The sequence below is a fragment of the Plectropomus leopardus genome, chromosome 4 (genome assembly GCF_026936395.1).
Source record: "Plectropomus leopardus strain MGB_pleo_1.0 chromosome 4, ASM2693639v1, whole genome shotgun sequence".
Lineage (NCBI taxonomy): Eukaryota > Metazoa > Chordata > Actinopteri > Perciformes > Serranidae > Plectropomus > Plectropomus leopardus.
The window spans coordinates 5,387,558-5,407,268 of NC_142179.1; the positions used below are offsets into that span (position 1 = coordinate 5,387,558).

Here is a 19,711-nt window from a genome sequence, read left to right on the forward strand (position 1 = left end):
ATTAAATACATAGAAAGAGAAAATAGAAATGATAATACTAATACTGAATTCAAGAAACAGATTATTTTACCTTAACCATGAACATAAGTAAGAATTGAAATCCCACACAACCTGGTTATAGGAATTTCTTCATAATTGGCACAAATGTCCACTTTGAGTCGTGAAAAGAATACCTCCAGAACACCTTGAGTGAATTTCTTTAAATTTGACACAAATATTTATTTGGACTCAACAACGAACTGATTAAAATTTTGGTGGTCAAAGGTCAAGGTCACTGAGACCTTGTGTTTGCCTCTTGAAAGCAATATCAAGAGGATCTCTAGGGAATATCATCGAATTTGGCACAAACATCCACTTGGACTCGAGAATGCACTAATTAGTATTGGGATGTCAAGGGTCAAAAGTCAAGGTCACTGTGACCTCACAAAATGTTCTTTGGTCATAATTCCAGCATTCATGTGCTAATTATGACAGAATTTCACACAGGTGTCTTATAGGACAAAATGATGAAGTGATGACATTATAAATCTCAAAGTTCAACAATGCTGTAAACTGTCATTGCAACTTGACTGCTGTGCGGAGGCAGTATTTTTAGATACTCATGTTTAATATTTATTACTTTGCATGATGATACGTCGCTCGGTCATATGATGCAGCTTGATGTTTCAGTCAGTCATCATTTGTATCTCAGGTCATCATTATTCGATGTATGATATTGCACAGCAAGATTATGGCATAAAATATAATAATATCATACCCTGTTTTAATGATTACATGATCTGTTATTGGATGTCTTGAGTTCTCAGTTTCACCTCTTTTCGTCCCTCTAGGTGGATAAAGTTTGAGGAGAAGGTGGAGAAAGGAGGTGAACGCTGGAGTAAACCCCACGTGGCCACGCTGTCCTTACATAGCCTTTTTGAACTGCGGACGTGCATAGAGAAAGGCACCATCATGCTGGACCTGGAAGCTTCCACTCTACCTCAGGTTGTTGGTAAGTTTGCTGCATGTCACCAGGCAGTTTATATCTGTAAAGAGATAAATTGCTTTATGGTGGTGTGCAGCCAAATTTTCAATGGCGAGTGTGTGTCTTTTTATTATAAAGGAAACATAATAACGCCACCCAGATTAAGTTCATGTTTAACACAAATAGGAAGGGCTTAGACATTGTTACCAACAATGAAAAGTTGTTATTTATTGAATTTATGAAGCACATCATTTTTAAACAGGAGACTGGGGTCATCTAATACACAAAATTAGTGTTTTTTCAATAACTGACCAAGACCACAATCATTAAAGATCCTCTCCATTCAAAACTCTGTTGGCAGCTCATTAACAGTAAAAACAGTTTTCACAGCCTGAACATTACTCCTCGTGAATACCAAATTGATTTTGAAAATCTGTTGTGCCCTTTCAAGTGAATATTACATTATACTATAGTTTTTTTTAGTGATTTTAATGAGTACAGGTCTTTTATTTCCTTCACTATTATACAATGACATTGATGAAGGTCAGCAGAGAAGCCGTCTGCCAGTTTGATTTGATCTGCTCTGTGATGTAGAGTATATGCAGAGCTGCTTCGTGATGTTGCGTGCAGGTTCATGGATTGATGCACATCACACACAGAGGCGCAGAGGTTTCCTTCCTGCTTCTTTTCTGCTTTAAGAGAAGCAAAAGTTCAGAGCTCCAAGTCAGGTCCAGCCTGCACTGTACTTTATGTTAGAACACTGAGCGACTGAAGTAGTAGTTTGTAAATGTTCACACAAAAACTTCCTAATTTGAGGACAGCCAACCGTCTTTGTCTGCATGAGGAGGCAGGAGGAAGCGTTACCACTCAGAGTGATTAATGTGAAGTAATTGAGTGTGCTGCACGGACTGCACAGGCCGAGCTGAGCTGGGCCTCTTGCTTTGAGTCCAGCGGACCTGACTGATGGGCCATTAACAGCACTGCCCCTCCACAAGAAGAGAAACGCCCCGAGGCTGCTATCCGTCAGCATTCAGGCTTCTGACCTTCTTTTTAAAAATAGGCAAGACCTTTTGATTGAGCTGTTTCATGATGCCACGAATAGACTTTCATAAAGGAGCATTACAGTACAGTCTGGGTGGCCCTAATTGAGTCCTTAGAAGTATGAAGAGACTTTTTATGGTGACTCAGTTATTTACTTTGAGTGATGCTGTTACTAAATTAAGACTGTTAGGTAAAATGGCTGCGTGAAAGCAAAGAAAGATCCAAAAAATGAAAACATGTTCATAAAGAACAGCAGGATTGAATTGTGTTTCTCAAAAAATTTGTTTAGTTTATATTGATTGTTTTTAATTGTTTAGAATGATCCTCAGAACTTAAAAAATACTTTTGTCTCATGAAGCTTAATGAATTCATGTAACAATGTAGTAAAGTGCTTAATCAATTAGTAAATTCACAGAAAATGTGTCAATCACAATCCTGATAATTTATCAAATTTTTGATCTTGCACATATACAGGGTTCATATGGACCCCTGAAAAATCTTAAAAGGCAGTGAATTCAATAATGTAAAAATAAGGCCTTGATTAGTATAAAAAATCAGTCTTTCAAAAGTCTTAAAAATGCTCGGGGCATGGGAAATCTGACTTGCCGTAAGCTGAAGGAACCCTGATGAAGTAAAAATACCAAACATTTCTTTGACCAGTGGGTTAACTTTTAGGCTTTGCTGTTTTTTTTCTTTTTTAAACTAATGTCAATCTAAATTGAATAAATTTGGGTTTTTTATGCGTTAGTCTGACAAGTAAGACATTATAAGACATCTTTTTGGATTTGGGGTGTTATTGGGTGTAATAATGTAGTTTTTTGTGTCATAATTTCAATGTGGTTAAACTCCAAATTGTAAAACATTCCTCCCTTCAGAAAAAGACTGAAATCATCTTCCCTTCCCGTCCTCTCTTCCTTCCCTCCCTCCCTCCCTCCCTCCCTCTCCCTCTTCTCTCTCTGCGTTTTCAGAGATGATCACTGACAACCAGATAGAGATCGGCCAGCTGAAACCAGAACTGAAGGACAAGGTGATGTACACGTTGCTACGGAAACATCGTCACCAGACCAAGAAGTCCAACCTGCGCTCTCTGGCTGACATCGGCAAGACGGTCTCCAGTGCAAGTAGGCTGTTTTCCAACCCGGAAAACGGTAATACTGATGCCAGTTTGGTGCAGTCCTCTTTTTCTTTAAAAGATGTGAAGCAAAAAAGTCAAGTGGAGTATCTCACTCTTTAATAGATTTAGCTGCACATTCCTGCATTATTAGGTTTAATATAGATGTTTTTGTCACCTTAAGTTATGACCTGAGGTGTAAAATGAGGGTAGTGAGGAAAGCCACAGTAAGTGATGAAGGACACACTGCTGCCCTCCTCTGCATGAACCCACTAATGTGGCACTCAATAATCTGAAATAAGTGCCAGCTCACCTTAACAGATGCTGAAAACTTTTTTTTTAATTAGAGGCCTGATCAGAAATTTTGGCCTTTATGCTTTATTTTGAAAAATTCGATCAGCGCTACTACCACTTGCTTTCTAAATCTGTCATTGAAGTAGTGAAACTTACATTTGAAGATGTCTTTTGCTAATTCATCACAAACATTTGGTGACATCACTCACTTAATATACTCAGTGTAGGATGTTGTACTAACTGCATTCACAAATATATTAGACCTAATTGATCAGCGCCTGTAAGAGCAGATGGAGCTATCATCAAATTGAATTAAGCTGTAAATTTCGACACTGCAGAATAGATTTTAGCACATTAATTTATAACACTAGGTACGAAAGTCCAAGGCTGTGGGAGATCATAAAACTGACCAGTATTTTTATAGGATATGTGACTAATAGAGATTAAATTAATTACAGCTGTCAAAATCTCTGAATTTGATAAATGTTCATATGATTCTCACTTCTTTAACTCAATTACTTAACCTAACTTAATTTTGGACACTTCAAAGAATACAAAAGTAATTTACCAAAGAATGTAACCCCTCTTTTCATCACACAGGGCGGGCTGTCACTTTACATCAGTGAAACTTATCCCAGACAAATGATTACAAAGAGAACTGAATTCATATTCTTGCAAAGAGTACACAAAAGCACTGAAAGTAATAAAACACTTAAAAAAATGGCTTAACTGGCTGTATGAAATGAATTTAACATCAGTCTGCTGCCAGCTGCAAAAAAGGCTTATTGGGATTCATTATGTTACAGAATCCTTTGTTAATGACATTGAAATGAGCAACTGATGAATATTTTCCTCTGACGGCAGCACAGAGCTGCAAGTCAACACCTTATTAAACCTCATTAAACAGCAGAAGACAGAATATTGAATTGAATAGCTCTATTCCCGTGGCACTACTATTACAAGGGGACGATCAGCAATAATTGTGGAGGCTGGCTCCACCGAAGCGGTTTTCGTGAGGCCAGCATATTTTTTTTAACTCCTTGTAATGGGAGAGACGCTTATTTAGGCTATGCTACAAACCCCAGCATAACAAGGTGCTGTCTTTTTTGTTTGTTTTTTTCCGCCAAGAGTGCTGAAGAACAACAACAATGAAGGAGAAATATGTTCATATACTATGTATCTGTACATATATTAATACATGTTTCCTTTCATGGACCCATATGGACAGTTAGGTCCGTCCTCTCTCCCTACAATTGTCTGCTTTCCCTTCCTCCAGAGCAAGTACTCTACCTTGTGCCGACATTCTTACTTCTTTGGATATTCTGTATCACAGCAACCAGACGCAAAGTATTTTAGCTCCTCCAAGGCGCTCTCACACGCGTCCAGCTCAGTGTCTCCAGAGAAGCACCTGGCGTTTTCAGCTGGGTGGACGCAGGCTCTTAATTCTCTTAATTCTATTTGCCATGTCCGTAATTTGTCATGAAAAAAATCCATTGCAAACTACCAAATGTGTTTCACCAAACACAGAATTTGTGATAATATTAGTCTAGTGTGACTAATGTCATGCAAGTTTTTACATTTTCTAGTTTTCGCCACACCTCTTTCCCAGCCAAGAGTTATAAAGGCTGTATTTGGCCCCTCTTGTTGCGCAGAATTCGGAGAAAGAGTAAGCTGATATTAATCAGATTAGTGAAATCTCTAAATATGATGATATTGATGATGTTAAAATGTGTGACCATATTGGTTCTGTTTGTTTCATTCACATTTAAAAACTGAAAAAAGGAGGTTAACGCTATATATCTATGCTAGTTGTGCTGTGTAGTGTTCCTCTGTGTGTAAGGTGAAGTTACATATCCAGGGGATAATGTCAGTAAATTTCAGTAAATTACAGACTTGCTTATTTTGTACGAATGCGCCGCATGAATCACAGACATGGGGTTTATTTCTAAAACACAAGAGGTCCCCTAGTAAAACTAGTGCCATATGAATAGAGCTTTAGACTCTAAAGGGGTGAGATTTAAGTAAAGTGACAGCCCTAACACACACTGATGTCTAACTGATGTTAACAACACGTGTATGAATGCTTTCACATTGAGTGACACAATGAGTAACTAGATGTTTCACTGTGTTGACAATGTAATTAATCTGTTACCGGCCATGGGTCTTTGGAAAGTTATTTATGACCTGCTATCAGATTTATGAAACCAGTTTATGACTATCAAAAGAAATATTCTGTGATCAGTTTTGTGATGGAAACTCGTCACATAAAAACTGAGCCTCTAATCAGCATCGCAGTTCTGAGATAAAGAGCTTCACTGATAATCATTAATCGAAAACAACTTCAAAAGGATAAAGTGCATCCTGATCTAAACAAACAACATCCTTAAAATGCAGTTTGAGTCCTGCCAAAGTGTTGCTGTCCAATGACCCATGGTCTCCTGATTCAATAAAGCCACTCCTCTTACCTCACCTTTTTGCACAGCTTGTAAAAATACAGATGAATAATGTTTTACATTACTTTTAACCAGCTGATTTTGTTCTCCTAACACATCTCTCGCTTTGGCTCAGTGGGCTTCTCTGTCATCTCTTTTTTCCTCCTTTTCTGCTTCCCTGGATTGGATTTGATAACCTGCTGCTGCTACTAAAAGCTCGTAGTCCTCTTGAGACCTCTGTGACTTGCCTGTCGAGTCGCATCTCAATGGAGGACTTGCAGACCCAAAGGAGTACCAGCATGGACTGGCTTAGTAAGTTCACTGGAACCAGTCTACGTTCACACTGCAGATCATTGATCGCCTCTGAATCGCTGCTCGTACTTAAAGGGAAAGAAACAATAATCACAGTGTTCATATATGAGCTCTTTTTTGACTAAACCGAGGCATCTTTACAAATACCAAGTGTATTTTAGGGTTGGGCGATGTGTTAAAAATTAAAAATCTGGCCACCATCAACCCAGCAACCACCAATTACCAAAATGTTTGCCCATAACTCCCGTCAGAGTTTCAGCTCGGAGATGTGCTCGAATGCTGAGATAGATACAAGCTCGCTCAGCTTGTTTTAGTCTAATGAGTCTCTGAGCAGTGGCAGACCATTAAATTAGCAAAATAAAATGTAAAAAATCGCCTTAAAAGACAGCCCGCATGTACACAACCAGTCATCGGTACACTTGTCCAATCACCCAACACTTGTGTATTTGGCCTTTTTTTCAGTTATATCTGTCTGTCCTTCATGTAAATAACACTCCTTCAGCCAATCTACCAAGACACACCAATTATTCTCTCCAGTCAGATGCCTCAGTATTGGACTTTGGCACATATCAAATAAATATACTCTAAAAGAAAAAGGACGTGGACACTGTGCAGCTTTGTTTTTGATGGCAAACGTCTGATTGGTGTCACATGTGAGAGAAAACAGTCAGAACTGGTAAACTTTGAGCTGCAGTTTGAACATAGACATGAAGTGTAGCCTAAAATGTCACCTGTCATTTACTCTCAGTGTCAAGCACAGTCGTAGTGCTCATTTTTATGTGCCTTACGAAGTAGTCATTGAATATGTTTTTATTTCTTATAAACTTTCCAACTATATTAAGCAAAGATTAGATGTTTTCCCCTTAAATTTAGTTGTTTTTTCCCTTTTATTTCTTTATCAACTATATATAAGTACCACGATTTCATAATTTATGCTGGCTGCATCATACTGACAAGCATGTTATTACCCACAATCCTCAAGGGGCAGATGTATGAAAGGTTACAGTGGCGTCAGAATTTGCTCTCGCAGAGATTCTTTCCTCTCTGGATGCTGTCGCGTACCTTTTGACAGCTCCGCGTCCGCAGTAAGGTCACGTTCTGCTGTCAGATCTCTGCTGCCGGAGTTGACGAGCTGAAACCAAAAGTCAGCAGAGCATCAATCAGTCTGCGGTCCACCTGCCTCACACGAGGAACGCACTTTGACTTTGATGTGAAAGATGGACTCTAAGATGATCAGATATTCATAACAGTAAAGCTCTTGATTTTTCAGAGCTGGGATGGATGTACACATTTTTAAGCTTTTTTGGCAATGTGGGACATTAAGTATTCTATCAGAAGCTATCATGGCAAATGGTTGAACGTGCACATTTTAAGTGCAATGTGCAGCAAATTTTAAGGTGGCTGTTCTGTGGATCTTAGAAAATATTGGAGTGCTTTATCGAGAAAATGCTGACTTATAACTTTGTACAGAACAGCATTAGTCTGGTTATTAATTTAAGATTTTCAGCAGATAGTATGAAGCCCAGTTACTGTCCCTTCAAGTCAGTGAACATCAAAGTTAAAGATGTTTTCAGCTCGACATAGAAATGATCATGAAGTAATAAGGAATTTGTCCTCTGCAATGCTCCAGCCTCGTTTGAAAGTTAATGGTGGCTGAAATCTGTTTATGCTTTTGGTCGTTGTTACCCTTTTATTCTTTTTGGTGCTGCATGGGGAGCAAACTATCTGGGCCACTGTCTTTTCTTGGGACTCTGCCATCCCTTTTTCCCCGTTCAGTATTTACGCCCTGTGAAGGTGAAGCTGTTTAACCTTACAGGATCGATGTGTTTTTACAGACAGTCCCACCACAACTCACCGGAACCTGACCTCCAGCAGCCTGAACGACATTTCTGACAAACCGGAAAAAGACCAGGTCAGTTAACCGCATGATTTAATAGTGGGAATCTGTTTTTGTCAGCTTGATTTTGTCTCTGTTATTTATTTAATTTTTTTTGTTTTGCTGTGTGTTTCTGCTCCGCAGTTACCTAGATATTAATTAAACAAACTGTCGGTAGTGCTAGAACCTTTGTATTTTAACTTTATTTATTTATACATCACCTTTCATACAAACATGCAACAGAGGAAGGAAAAAAAACCCAAAAATCAAGACTTAAAATTACCACTGATTAATTTCTGTACATCATATATTTTTTTTTTTTGGGTAAAAGCAGGGATAACTCTGCTTTAGTACACTGTTTGAGTCAAGTCGTCATCACTGGGTCGCTGCAGCTGCTCTGGACCAGCCACAGCCAAGACTGTAAAACTATATTCAAGTTGATTATGTAATATGTCTACTCAGCTCAGCAGTTTATTGAGAGAAAATCTCAATAAACTTTTCCTTTAATGGTCAATATGGAGATTTTGTTACAGTGAGGATAAGGCTTAGTCACTGAATCGTTCACATTCACACATACTTTTCCAGTCCGCTGCAACTTTACAATAAACTTAGATTATCCGTCACACTCAGAGGAGACATTTCAGAAATTTATCACGGTTTTTGCTATTAATTTTCATAATTCCTGCAGCAGATTAAATACTGTAGCTCCCACAATATTTCTCAAGCAATTCTGCTGGAATTAAGACACAAATTATATCAGCTTGTGAAATAGACTGGTTCACCATTAAAATTTCTCTGTCTGATTGAATTTTGCGACATTTCGGAAGTAGATTAGCTACTAAACAAATTAATTTAAACATCACATTCTTTGTAGTGGGTCACACACTGTTTGCCCTGGCGTTTGTCTGAATGGTTACATCACACTGTGAGCTTCGTTGGTTCTGGTATTGGAGTGGTTAGATTACTACAGTCACAGCAGCCATTTGTTCATATGGTCATCCCAGACTGGGCCTCTGGGAGAAGAGAATTAGGTCAGACCGACCCATTAAGTCCTCCTGTGGGACAGATAGACAACTGGACAGGAAGCACATCTCCTTAACTGAAACTCTTCCACACCCATCGCATATAAATGGTATTCAGACATTTTCTCTGTGGGCTGACATGCAGTAATCATCTCCACACTGGCTGCATTAACTTAGAGAGAGACATCAAGACAAGAGTAAGATCAGGGGGCTTTGTTGGATTATGAACATAAAGTTACATGCATTTAAGTGCAGGATTAGGTGCAATCTTTTTTTCATGTTTTCAAATGAAAAATCCCACTCACCAGTTAACCAAAAACAGTGGTTACAGAGCTACACACACACACACACACACACACAGAGCTGGCTGATAGTGTGAGCATGAAGAGCAAGGAAAGTGTTAGTTTTGAAGATTTGAGTTTGGAGGTCAACGCCGGTTATAGTAGCAGTTTCAAAATAACGTAATTGCTCGGCCACTTAGTCAGCAAGGTGTCCCCGTTGTGACTCGTGTTCCAGCTTCATTTTGTAGAATCCAAGTACTCATGTGAGGCAGGAAAAACCTTCAACGAGGTATATTTTGGAATACAAAAATAATACAGCAAACACAGTCCTTCCATAATCACATCTCGTCTGGTCCACTACCGACTTGATGTCCTTTTCCTGTCTCGCATGAAGCAGCACGTTCTGTTAAAGCGCGGTCAAAAGCTTATAATGATCCACACTTACACAGACTTCTCGTCATCTTCTTGCTCGATGTCATCATATCCTCGGGTAGAAAACTCGCATCAGTTTTGAATTGCGAAAATACGTAAATGTGTTGTTTGTTTATTTTTGTTGTCAGTTTCAGTCGTAACTGTAACATATAAAGAAAAAGAGTTAAACACAGTGGTAAGATCTATGTGATGTTACTGTTGTGCTTATTTTATGAACTGAGCTGCTTTGCTAACGTTTTTGATAAACCAAATCTACCGACACGGAAGCTAAGCAATGTCCTGCTGTTGACAGGGCCTAAGGAAAACATATTTTAGCCACCTAAATAAATCAGTATCAGTTTAGGTGTACGCTATATTTGAATATTTGCTGATGGAGGCAGGTGTAGACCAGCAACTATGTTGTTTATATGTAAACGAGTAAAATTTCCTATTTTTTCTCAGTGGAGTCTGGTGACGTTGACAAATAGGCTTCAAATACCCATCAGTAAGGGCTGATTTACGGCAACGTAAAGCTGCTAAAATTGTCTTTTGTCATTTATTGTATACTTAAACTAATATTGAGGTTTTTAGGTGGCTTGAAACTTATCAACTAAGACAGTTTGCTCAGCGCTGTTTGATTTTTTTGTACATGACCCAGCAGTTTTCTGCCCGCAAGTTAGTGTAAATAAACATTGTGATTCGGGCTACAGTCCTTACAGAACTAGTACTGTTGACAGGTTGGGATGGAGGCAAAAATCTGAGTAAATGAAAATATCATTATGACGACATATTACTACTGTCACTACTATGGCTAATTAAGAAAAAATGTTTTTTCTTGTATTTGGGTGAACTGACCCCTCAAGAAGAAGGTAGCGCTTAGCATAAAAAAAAACAAAGAAATGTCATTTAGTATCATCTTCCAATTTTTTTAGGAAAGATTTAATCTCTGAGAAAACTAAATTTATCACTAAAGCCAGTTTCAGAGTGACGGGAGCAGATTCAGGTATACGTAGTCTATGGAGGCGGTGTGGCGAGGATTAGCGGTGATCAGACTGAGATCACGGTGTGCACTCACTTACGCAGGTTTAACCTCTCGCCTCAATCATTTACAGACAGACTTCTTGCCAACACGGCTCAACAGCCTCTGATGGGATCTGTTTGGATCTCGCCAGTGGAAGGTCACAGGTTTATGGGATTTCGGTTCTCAGAGGTTGATGGCAGCGATCCTGCCAGTGCATGATCTGGGTTTGGCGGGCATGATGACAAGTGATAGACAGACAGCCATTTTGTACTTTTGCACCCTGGTGATACTTGCTGTTTTTCCTCCCTTTTCTTGCTATTGGTTCGTACAAAACAAGATAAAAAAGTCAGTTAATTTTCTATACTTTTCTCTAAATTTAAGTAGTCTTATTTTAGGCACTGAATTTATTTCAGAATGACAAAACAGGCCCCACATGATATATATTTTTTAATCTGTTCATACAGTATGTAATGTTTACCAGCAGCCATGGGCTGATTGCAGAAAATGTCAGTGTTGTTTGTGATCTAATCCAATTTAAATCCTGGCACAGGTGATTTTAAAGCCGCATTTAACATCATTCGATACTCTTGCTCAGTTTGGTATCTTATTAGACTGTTCTCTGGACAGGTGATTCATTTATTGCCCTCATTTTAAGTGTACATAGTTCAGAAAATATTCTTTTATCTAGCACCTTCCTCAACTGTTAAAACCAGGATTTTCACTACAAGAAAAATATCCTGACAATATTTAAGAAACCTGATAAAGCAGAAGCACCAATTATGATAAAATCAGAACTGAGGTCAAACTGCGGGCCGTCATTCTTTCATTTTTAGCCATCTCACTTTATGGTTTCATTGGTACTGATCCCTTAGTTTGGAAAAAAAAGTAATGTATCGAACTGCCCTCATGAAATCAGAAGATATCAGAGTGTGTTCCTAATTGAAATAGTGTGCTTAAACAGTTTTAATGTGGAGCTAAAACAATGTCCAGACATAAGCCAGTTTAAAATTATGTATAAAACATGATTTGTTTGATTACTTAATATTTATTTTTTTCTAGTTTATCTTATTCTTTATTCCTGTAATCTATTTACTTTTTTACATGTTCGAAATAAATCTCACACATTATACTCTAAAATAACAATACTTAAATATTTGCCTGATTAGGCCAGGGAGTCTCTTAAAATAGAGTTACATCAATGACTTTGGCTCGTCAGACAGCCTTGCTTCAGCTGACAGATTGCAGGTTTTTGACATTATCTGAAGGATTTTTGAATAAGTTGGACTGCAGGATTAATTCATAAAAGTGCATCTAATCATTTCACTCATTTAAAAGCATAAAAATCATGAACTGTGAGATTTGTTGTTGCTGTAAGCATTCATGTTTGTTGCTGCAGAAATACATTTTGATTTGACATTTGATTTTGGTGTGGTTACATACAGTACAATACAAACTTGTATTTACTTATTAATGGTTCTTGGTGTTTTTAGGTTTAAGTTGTTGTAGTTGTCCTCATCTGCATTGAGGAGAATAATCAGGTTGTTTAATTTAACCCTTTTTTTTAAAAATACTTAAATACTTCAGATTTCATGTCTGGTGCTATTTGATCAGTAAATTCAGACAACTGAATGGAAACTTCCGTTTATAATGTTGAAAACACTGAAAGTTAGTGTGACTCTGCTTTAAAACATCTTTACGTGTGACTGTCCAGGGCACAGAGAAGCTATAAAGTGTCACCGGCTGTGTCTCAGTAAATGTTTCCTTCCGACTCTCTGCTGTTTTGAAGTTAATATGTAACACAGTAGCTTTCCATGACAATCTTATCAAGATGTTTGTGGTTCTTTGTCTTTGAGTTTTATTTATTAATGATCTCTGTCTCCTCATAAACATGCCACTTCTTTATCATATGGAACATCTTATGCAGGAAATATGATTGTGGAAGTGTGATGTATTTGAGAGCGTGCAATGTCATCTCCTGGATTATAAATACACAGAAGTGAGATAGATTTAGTGTATAAATGTGTTTGAATTTGCTTTTTATTACAAAATCTAACAATTGAACACATTTGAACCTTAAATCCTGTAACATAATGTCAAGTTGTTCATCAGTCAGACTGTTAAGTTCCATGTTGAGTTCACCGGGCAGCACATTGGTTTGTGTGGCATGTTGGTGTGGTGGTTAGCATTGATGCCTCATATCAAGAGGGTCACTGGTTCAAATCCAGGTTGAGGCATGTCTTGGCTCTTGGGTCAGGGGACTTTTATGTGCATAGTTTGCATCTTCTAGATTAATTAGTGACTATAAGTTGCCTGTAGTTGTGCATGTGAACGAGACAGGTTGGCTATCTCTTTACTTATGTACAAATCTAACATGTCACAATATTGTACCAAGAATAGTTGTGAAAATGCCCCCCAGCAGTTTTTTTATCTGACCCCCATCCACAGTAGTACATTGCTCAGAGTCTATGTAAATACTCCTGCATACTTCTCCAAACTGGTGACTGCCAACCGCCACCTACTGTATGTAATACACTGACTATGGATAAGCACCTCATACAAACCCACTTCCAAAAATCCTATCTGTCCCTGTAAGTGTTGCTCATTCTGGCATGAAATTGTTCATGTGCGTCACCTCCTCAGTCCAATTCTTTTTGCAAACACAAGAGCAATAAGTTTATTTTCGGAAACTCAATATCAGAAATCTACAGAGCAAAAATTAGATATCCTGTTCTTTGTGAAATGGTCCACTCAAACATTAATTAAACACGTAAAAACACCGGTATGTTCCTTTAGTTGCAACTAGGTAACAATTACTCAAAGACACAGTCAGAGAGATGTACATGTCCTTTTAAAGGTAAAATGTTGAACCTGTGGAGCTCAGTAGGTGTCTGACCTCCATCTTCACACATCTCACCATCACCCCGACAGAAAGAAATACAGATCTCATGTTACTGCGTGTTCTGTGTTGAGACACCATGGCAGCCTCCTGGTTTGGTATTTAAGCTGAATGGGATTGTCCCATTTGATATAGGTTGTTTAATTCCGTGTGCACTGTATTGGCTAGCTCGCTGGTGTGAACATAACATTTAATGTCTCCCCCTGTTTTCCTCTTTTGTACTTTATAAGCTGAGGAACAAGTTCATGAAGAAGTTGCCAAGAGACGCCGAGGCCTCCAACGTGCTGGTGGGGGAGGTGGACTTCCTGGACGCGCCATTCGTGGCGTTTGTTCGTCTGCAGCAAGCTGTGATGCTGGGAGCCTTAACAGAGGTTCCTGTTCCCACAAGGTGGCTGAGATTCATGTCTGAACTCCAGAAATTCATAAATAGGAGATAAAAGTTTAATGTAGGAAAACGCATCAGACCACAGTGTCGATGAAAGTGTTTTAGTTTTCTAGATGCAACTCAGGCTGTCTGAAACACAAATTTTAAGGTTTTCTAACACTTACAGTAATTAAAAACCACTAAAAATAAAATATAAAAGTTTAAAAATATGCATTTAAAAGTAAATTTGTCAAAAGTAATGGGGACACGAAAATTGTCAGAGAACAAAAGTGGGTCACATTATATTGTCTGGTAGACAAATTATTGTATTTACCCTGTATTCACCTTAAAATTAGAGAACAACCAATATTCCACTGTTTTTAAAGACAAAAACTTTCCAATTGTCATCATCTTACACTTTAAAAAGAAAGAAAATCATGAAAACCAAAATTGTAAATTGTATTGAGCTAATATAAAAGGTTAGTTTGTAAAGGCAAATTTTCTTTATTGTATCTTAATGTTTGTTCTCTGGCTGCTGATGAGTGTCATAAAGCCACACGAGTGACGCTGAACTGGCTTTTGCAGTGTTGTAACCAAAGAGCCATAAAGCAATTTTGGAGGGAACTTTGCAAGAAGTTCTGATGAAATAGTTAATGTTCTACATATTTTTCAGGAATGTCTCTGCTGTGGTGATGTAATTCATGTCTCACCATTATGCCCATACTCAGAGTAAACACTCTTTAAGGTTTTATTGTTATTATATAGCTTGAAAAGAGCTCGACAGGTTTTTGAATGGAGGGCTGTAAACACAGCTGCCTCCCTGCAGTCAAATCAGAATGACAACATCTTTGTGCTTGAAGTAAATTTGTCCAAACAGGTGCAGTTTGCAGCGTTGTATAGATAAAGTAAAGATGCTGTAAACTCTAATTTCAAATTATGTAACCAGATACCTCAACAGTTGTAAGTATTAAACGGGTGCTAATAGGGCTTAGGGAAATGGAGAAAATAAAATATTACAATACTTCTGACCAAATACCTTGATATTGATATTGTGACTGGGGTTGATGATTGGTGCTTTCACACGATATTTATTTACACAATAAGATTTTTAACGAGTAATCATCAGTAATGTGGATATAATGACCAAATAAAAGAAAAGCTAGAAAAGTTTGTAAGTTTAGAAAATCACATCACTTGCTGTAATGGGGCCATTAAACCAGGAAAAGACAGCACTTACAATATTACAATATAAAAAGTCTTATATCACAATGTTGATATAGAAATACTGCTTAACTCTAGGTACTAATAATAAAAACTAAACTTTGAATTGTATTTTATGCAGTGACAATTATGTTCAAGTATGTCTTATGCACTTCTTTGATCCAGAAGTTTAGCCGTTACCAGAAATAACAGGTAATACACGCTATAAATAACAAATGGGTTTGTTGTTTTTTTTGCAGATTTTTATTCATCTTGCTTGGACCCAAAGGCAAAGCCAAATCGTACCATGAGATTGGCAGAGCGATCGCCACGCTGATGTCAGATGAGGTTAGATTGCAGCTAACACACATTATTTCTAACTTGTTATGATTAATTGGTGGCTATGACACTGACACGGACATCAAAATGAGATCTTTCATGCAATGCAACATATCATTTTCACTCAAAATATTTATGCATTTATGTTTAGTTTGTTCTTCATCAAAAATTACAGGGTAGATCGGTGGTCCCCAACCTTTTTCCTGCAGGGACCCCTTATGTATCACTGAGTGAAGTAATGCTCCCTGACTAAGTGACAGATTCTATGAACATTTCATATTATAATAAATGCAAAGCAAAAACTACTTTTACTACTTACCTTTTTACTCACCTGCAATGCTGGAATAAAAAAAATATGTTGGTTTTTCTTTCAACCTTAAAGTCTTAAATTTGGTTACCGATGATCTGGAAAAGGTCTAAAAAAACTGAACTTTGAAACACCAGAGCCAAACAGTTTATGAACTGAGATTGCATTGTATTAACATTTTATTGCTAAATATGCAAATGAATATTAATTATCTCATTCTCCTCCTGATTTAATCCTCAGATTAGATATTATGGTTCGCTGCATGCTTTGGCACGTCTCTCTCACACCTGAATGCCTCGTCTCGCTCTCTGTCTGTGCTCAGGTCTTCCATGACATTGCGTATAAGGCCAAGGACAGACAAGACCTGCTGGCTGGTATCGATGAGTTCCTGGACGAGGTGATTGTGCTTCCTCCTGGAGAGTGGGACCCGGCCATCAGGATAGAGCCTCCGAAATCCCTCCCATCCTCTGACAAAAGGTCAATAACCATGTTTGATGTGAACTTTTCATTTAGTGATGCTTCTTTGGTTCTACTGAATGTACAAGAAATACCAGCTTGTTTGGCGCTGTCATGAAAACCTAGAAAAGTTTCCGTGGCAGAAAGTGGTGGTTCAAAGAGGAATCAGATAGTCGAGACACAGATATCAGATGGGGAATCTCTTTTTTCACAGCGGCCCTAATAACAGCGCAGATCAGTTGACAATTCTTCTTCCCCTTCTCCAGATTGTGACATCTTCTTTTATACCCTCAAATGTTCTGTGTTCAGCATTTGTGTGTCCATTTGTTTGGACAGTTTCTCTTAACATTTCGGCAAGATTAACTTCCAATGAAGGAAACACTTTAGGCCTCCCCCTTAACTTGGGATCCAACCAACTATCTCCACTTACTATGTTTGTGTGTGATGTACTTGCCTTGCTTGCCTTTTTCCCAAAATGTAAGATGTTTTTCCCTTCTCATGTTCTTGGCTTCTTCCTATCTTTTTTCGCCGCCAGTCCATGTCATAGTGACCCGGCACTCACTTACTAGCGGCCAAACAGGGACGTAACCTGCCCTGAATGTTTGACCCTATCATTCTCCTACAAAGTCATAGAATTTATTAAAACTGGTGTCATTCAAAACCAGTTTTCTTTAAAAATCACCCAAAAAATTTCAGAAAAAAAAGCCCATTTCTTCATTAACAGTCAACAAAAATCTTTAAATGAAATTTTATTTTAAAGAATAGATAACACCAAACAGCCCCCAATAAAGCACTTAGTTTGTGTCGCCATTGTTTCCTCTCCAGCAATGTCCTTGTGTTGAAAATTAGAAAATTATTTTACTTTGTAACTGGAGGATTATAAAAACGTGACAGCAGCCAGTTAACCCCTTTGGAGATTTCTTTGTTGTGATCACTGACATGCTTGCTTTAGCAGATGCAAACTCTGGTTTACAGTTGCCACTATACCTCATATGTGTTAAATGATTAAGCCTTAGAAGCAATTTAGATGAAACTGTAAAAAAATATCTGTAAAGGGTGAAAAAATGAAACATATAATCAATGTAGGAGTACATTAAAGAACAAAAAAGTAAACTCAGAAAATGATAGAGCGTGAGACTATCCTGCATTAAACATGTAAGATCTGTGCCGTCTCTGAATGCTGTGTGTGCAGTGACTTCATTATGTTATAGAAGAGCAGAGGTTGCAAAATCACCGAAGAGCGTCCAGCTGTCCAGCGCAGTGTTCAATTATGAAAGAGCAGCTGTGGGTTTTATTTAGAGCTGCGGGAACATGTCAGCTATTTAAAAACGTAACACACATATCAAAATCGACTGACTGACGCTGTGACAACATGCTGACAGTGACAATATGAGATTACTGTTTTCATGTGAGAAACTGATAATTGGAGGTGAAGTGCCTGCCAGACTCAACAAAACCATGTGCGTGTTTTTGTGTATTTTAGGAAAAACATGTATGCAGGAGGGGACTCTCAGATGAATGGAGACATGCCTCATGATGGAGGTCACGGAGGAGGGGGACACGCTGTAGGGGACGAGCTGAAGAAGACTGGAAAGTATGAAAAATACTTTTTCTTTTGGTTGTCGGTGTTAAATATTTTAAAAATCATGTTAATTGCTGGTCACCATTTCTGTGATTAAAAGTTTTAAAGCAGCTGTGGTGATACTGGTATCATCTGAAACTAGAAGACCCAAGGAACCAGGTCATCTTCTCAGTAATGGGATTTAGGATTTATTTAATCAACATTTTCAGTTTATATTGGTTAGTATAAAGTATACAGGGATTATGTACTTATTTAGTATTCTGGCCAGTTCTTTAATGCAAATAAGAACTTAACGTATAAATAAGTTGCTTTAAAATAAAAGTCAAGACAATAAAATGTTTGAATTTCTTTAGATACAAACTGTGTATTCATAACTGAGTGTCTGTGGGTCCTTAAAAAGTCAACAAAATAAATTCAGTTTCATAAATATTTGTCCTTAAAAGTGATGAAACGGTCTTAAATTTAAATTTGTGAGGTCTTAATCACCACAAATATTTTATCTCAATTAATTTAACCTTTTTTTAATTTGTTTTTGTCAAAGTGACTTAAGCTCTTCTTGGTGAGAATCCACATTTCTAATGTTATAAATCTGAGAATTACTTTACTAAGTAAATATGGACTTCAAAGTTCCTTTGCAATGCAAAATTAAAGAATTAAAAAGATATGATTTAAAAATGTGGTTTATCGCAATTAACTGTTCAAATTCTGCAATTAATAATTAAAAAAAAAACAGTTTGACAGCCCTAGTATACAGCAGCATGACTCCTGCAGATATCCAGAGAAAATATTTAAAAAATGCCACGGACTTTGTGTTCGATTTGCATTATAGTTGTCGAGCGAACGTGTGTAGAAACAGCTGTTGCGTCACCTAATGCTACTCTCATATGGGGCAAACATACGCAGAAATAATTATTTATTCCAACCAGAGAGAAACGATCAGATTTGGTGTTTATATGGTTTTTAGGTGCTATTTTGCCGCTGACAGTATTATGAAAGTTTTACAACACCTCCCTCAACCCTGTTGATAATTCCTCTGATCAGACCAGTCGTCTTTTGATTTAGGTGGTTATATGAGGCATTTTTTAAAATTTTTATTGGGCTATTATTCTAATTATTAGTGGGATGTTAGGGTCCAAGGCAGCTAGTTTTGCATATGTCATGTTTTGTAAACCAAAATGAGTTATACGTATGTAGTACTATAGTATAGTAGTTCTCTAATACCATAAACATAGTAAATATTCAGAGTGTTTTTTGTCACACTTCCATATTGTGGAAAAAAACAGTTTGTTTCTCTGTTTTCAGGTTTTGTGGTGGTCTCATACTCGACATCAAAAGAAAAGCGCCTTTCTTTATCAGTGACTTCACAGATGCATTTCACATTCAGGCCTTGTCGGCCATATTGTTTATTTACCTGGGAACTGTGACAAACGCCATCACCTTCGGCGGTCTCCTTGGGGATGCTACAGAAAACATGCAGGTCAGACTGAGATTTGAACCTTTTCGACAGTTCGTAGAGTGTTTGCCATTTATGTTCTGAACCGTTCTCCTGCATGTGTGCAGGGTGTGTTGGAGAGTTTTCTGGGCACAGCGATCAGTGGCGGGGTTTTCTGTCTGTTGGCCGGCCAGCCTCTCACCATCCTCAGCAGCACCGGTCCTGTTCTGGTGTTTGAACGGCTGCTCTTCAATTTCAGCAGGTACCATCTGCATTTTCTCAGTTTGCCAGTGGCCCGGTTACTCATTAGATTATCCAGGGCTTGAAGAGTATTTAATTATTATATAAAGTTTTGATTAGTGACGCTCAA

The 19,711-nt window shown here is 37.9% G+C and overlaps 1 protein-coding gene across 11 annotated transcripts in view; it reads left to right on the forward strand.

Annotated features, from left to right (window-relative positions):
* slc4a4a (solute carrier family 4 member 4a) overlaps positions 1 to 19,711 on the forward strand; it is a 72,578-nt gene that overhangs the window by 28,164 nt on the left and 24,703 nt on the right. For 4 of the 11 annotated variants that reach the window (XR_015776367.1, XM_088076373.1, XM_088076370.1 and 1 more), the window contains 10 exons: positions 831 to 991; positions 2,974 to 3,153; positions 6,059 to 6,154; positions 7,990 to 8,066; positions 13,892 to 14,049; positions 15,486 to 15,573; positions 16,194 to 16,348; positions 17,811 to 17,921; positions 19,212 to 19,386; positions 19,470 to 19,603. Coding sequence is in view for 10 of the 11 variants with exons in the window: in XM_088076373.1 (XP_087932499.1) it covers positions 831 to 991; positions 2,974 to 3,153; positions 6,059 to 6,154; positions 7,990 to 8,066; positions 13,892 to 14,049; positions 15,486 to 15,573; positions 16,194 to 16,348; positions 17,811 to 17,921; positions 19,212 to 19,386; positions 19,470 to 19,603 (1,335 nt within the window). In the remaining variant the exon portion in view is untranslated. The remainder of the gene's footprint in view (positions 1 to 830; positions 992 to 2,973; positions 3,154 to 6,058; positions 6,155 to 7,989; positions 8,067 to 13,891; positions 14,050 to 15,485; positions 15,574 to 16,193; positions 16,349 to 17,810; positions 17,922 to 19,211; positions 19,387 to 19,469; positions 19,604 to 19,711) is intronic. The other 7 variants (XM_088076376.1, XM_042487695.2, XM_088076372.1 and 4 more) reach the window with 2 other exon arrangements.